The following is a 3,074-nucleotide window of genomic DNA, read 5'->3' as shown; positions in this document are numbered from 1 at the left end:
AACAAACTGGGACAACCGTTGTCCCTTTGCTTCATGTGAGCAAGAGTTCGCTGGTGTAGCCTGCACGAACGCAGGAGCCAATCAAAACACAGAAAAGAGTATCTTCTTCGTCTTGGATCAAATTTTGAGGGCGACTCCCAGCTTCCGGTCTTTCGGGGGAACCATCAACCAAGCGGCTTGATACACACTGTACCTCATGCCCTTCGATTAACGGAATTAGGATTATGTGAAGTCAACAAAGGAGGGTTCGACAGCGGAGACCGAGAAAGTGACGGCGAAGCTGCCAGGTGTGATGAAGACGCTTACGTCATCGACGGCTCCAACCCACCTATCTATGCTTTTGTTTAAACTATTGGCATCTGGGGAAGGACGGCTCATATGTATCGTATCGAACCCTCAGAAGAGACGACGCGGTCATAAAAGTCAAAAACTGGAAACCCAGAAGCGAGTGACTCTTTCTTTCTCACCCAGTTGTAAAGGGCAGAATTTGTAATAAGTCTTGCCATACTTTCCTTGAACATCACGACAATCAGCGGACGTCACGGACCGGTCCAGCTCTCGAATCGGATCGGATCGGATCCTCTCCGGTTTCCACCGATTCCTCCAAACCCTTTATATTTTGTTTCTCCTCGCCTCACTTCCATTTCAACTCCTGCAATTCCAAGCCTTCAAAGGCTGTAACCCTAAGCAAGCTAGTAACTTCCAAGAGAGGATTGAGGAAAGTAAACAACACAACCTCAGGACGAGGAGTTGCTGTGGCATGAGCACACGCTTGCTGTTGTTATAGCTCATAGACGAAGAAAGAAATGAAGGAAAATAACCAGAACCATCTGTTCAGCTTCTGCATCTACTTCTTCTTGTTGTTACTGTTACAGTCGTTACCGAACGCCGCTGCACAGAGCAATAATTCACAACCACCACCTGTTGATCCTTATGGCTTCAGCGCCAACTTCAGTCCTTCCATGGTCATCATAATCATCGTCCTCATTAGCGCATTCTTCTTCATGGGTTTCTTCTCCATTTACATCCGCCAGTGCGCCGAGAATAGTAGCGGCGGAAGCGTACGCGCTACCTTCTTGGGCGGCGGAATGTCACGAAGGGCGGCGAATCGTGGTCTCGATGCGGCGGTGATCGAAAATTTCCCAACCTTCGAATACTCCGTGGTGAAAGGGCTAAAATTGGGAAAAGGAGCCCTGGAGTGCGCCGTTTGCTTGAACGAGTTCGAAGATGACGAAATGATTCGATTGCTTCCCAAATGCGACCATGCGTTTCATCCCGAGTGTATAGATGCTTGGTTGGCTACTCATACTACTTGCCCTGTTTGTCGAGCTGATCTCGTGCCTGTACCTGGTGAAACAACAATACCTGCAGTTGCGGTGCCAGTTCAGGAATTGGAAAGCTCAGAAAGGGGAAGCCGGAGATCGGAACCAGTAGATGCACAGAACAACGAAGAAGAAGTTGAAGTTTCGGTTCATGTGATAACGGAAACTGAAGAACAGGTGACAGTAGCAGCACCAGAGGTAATCAATCCAATTCAAGCACCCATGCAAAACCGTCCAACGAGATCGAGATCGACAAGACCAAGATTCGCAGCAGGTAAGTTTCCAAGGTCGCATTCCACGGGGCACTCGCTGGTTCAACCTGGAGAGGATATGGAACGATTCACTCTCCGGCTGCCGGACGAAGTGAGGAAGCAAATCATGAGCAAAAGACTCAACCGTACAAGGAGTATGGTGGTGTTTCCGAGGGCGGGGAGCTCGAGAAGAGGTTACCGAATGTCCGGCGAAGGGAGTGGGAGAGGAACGAAGTTTCAGAGGATGGAATTGGGGGAGAAAGCAGAAGGATGGGTTTTCTCGATGACTCCGCCCTTTTTCATGAGAGCTTCTTCAGTTCGTTCGCAGAAGACACCAACCGTCGACGGTGAATCTTCGTCGGTCACCGCTGCTTCTTCTGCTGCTGCTCCACCTCTTCCTCCTAGACCCTTTAGCCTCAAATCGTCGTTGCGAGGAAGCAGAAGATCTGAGGAGTCGTCGTTGCGAGGGAGCAGAAGATCTGACGGAACAGGGCAGTCTTCTTCTCGCCCTCCGGTTTGATTTGATTGTCAACGCCGGCCGTTAATTAATTCTGAGTTCTTTCTTCTTTCTTGTAATTTTTGTTTATTCTGGGAAACTTCAATCCTGTACAAAATTTTGGTTTTCTCGGTAGAATTTTCTTTTTCTTTTTCTGTTTCTGTTAATTAATTACGAGGAAAGGGTAAAGGGTTTGTAAGTAGAAATAGTTTAATTTACTATTTCGATGAAATTTTATTTTTTCTCAAATTAGTAACTTTATATTATATAAAGGTGAAAACTATCAAAGATATCATATAGTGAGTGACATAGCTCTTTACTCATTTTTGACCATTTTTGGTAGATAATGTATGAGGTGAGAATGATAAATTCATTAAATTGCAATGAAGCGTGATGTTTAGGTCATTAAATAGCTATGGCCAAGAACGTGATTTGGAGTTGGCTTTTATCCGACTAGTCTTCATATAATCATATTGCACAACATTTGACCACGTAACAAGTCTTCTATGCACAATCTATTCTACATGTTATCTGATATTATTGTATATGTTTTTATATTAATGATAATTTATTTATTATAATCTTCTGTTTACGTAGTTTTTTATTATTATTATTTTTTATTTCTTGTGGACTTTTAGTTTAGGTAGGTGTCGTTGAAAAAAGTTTCTCTCGTTCTTGTATTTATATGCATAGATCGCTCAATAATTTGTGGAGTCTTTGAAAAAGCACTTTCTCTCGTTCTTGTATTTATATGCATAGATCGCTCAATAATTTGTGGAGTCTTTGAAAAAGCACTTCTGACGAATGCGTGCTCCGGTTGTAACAGTGTTGAATGAACGATAGGGATTCATCCCAGACCGGATAACTTTAAAGGTGGTTCCAATGTTTTCTTCTCGTTTTTTGAACCGACGTTATGTGTAGGTCTTCTTAATAAAGTATAAAATAATGTTAGGTTTCTTTAGTGCAATAAATTATATGGGTCCTAAAGTAACTAACATATCTTCT

At 43.6% G+C, this 3,074-nt stretch overlaps 1 protein-coding gene across 1 annotated transcript; it reads left to right on the top strand.

Annotated features, from left to right (window-relative positions):
• The first annotated feature begins 598 nt into the window (after nucleotides 1-598).
• LOC149018202 (E3 ubiquitin-protein ligase ATL31-like) lies at nucleotides 599-2,575 on the top strand. The gene has a single exon (XM_089154307.1). The coding sequence runs from the start codon at nucleotides 807-809 to the stop codon at nucleotides 2,091-2,093; it is 1,287 nt and encodes a 428-aa protein (XP_089010433.1). The 5' UTR covers nucleotides 599-806; the 3' UTR covers nucleotides 2,094-2,575.
• The last annotated feature ends 499 nt before the right edge of the window (nucleotides 2,576-3,074 follow it).

The sequence above is a fragment of the Hakea prostrata genome, chromosome 4, assembly GCF_041222555.1.
Source record: "Hakea prostrata isolate BN-2017 chromosome 4, UWA_Hpros_2, whole genome shotgun sequence".
Lineage (NCBI taxonomy): Eukaryota > Viridiplantae > Streptophyta > Magnoliopsida > Proteales > Proteaceae > Hakea > Hakea prostrata.
This window is presented reverse-complemented; position numbering and strand designations above follow the sequence as displayed.

Excerpts from the sequence above, each read along its gene's own strand:
- LOC149018202 (XM_089154307.1), top strand. The coding sequence starts at position 807 with ATGAAGGAAAATAACCAGAACCATCTGTTCAGCTTCTGCATCTACTTC.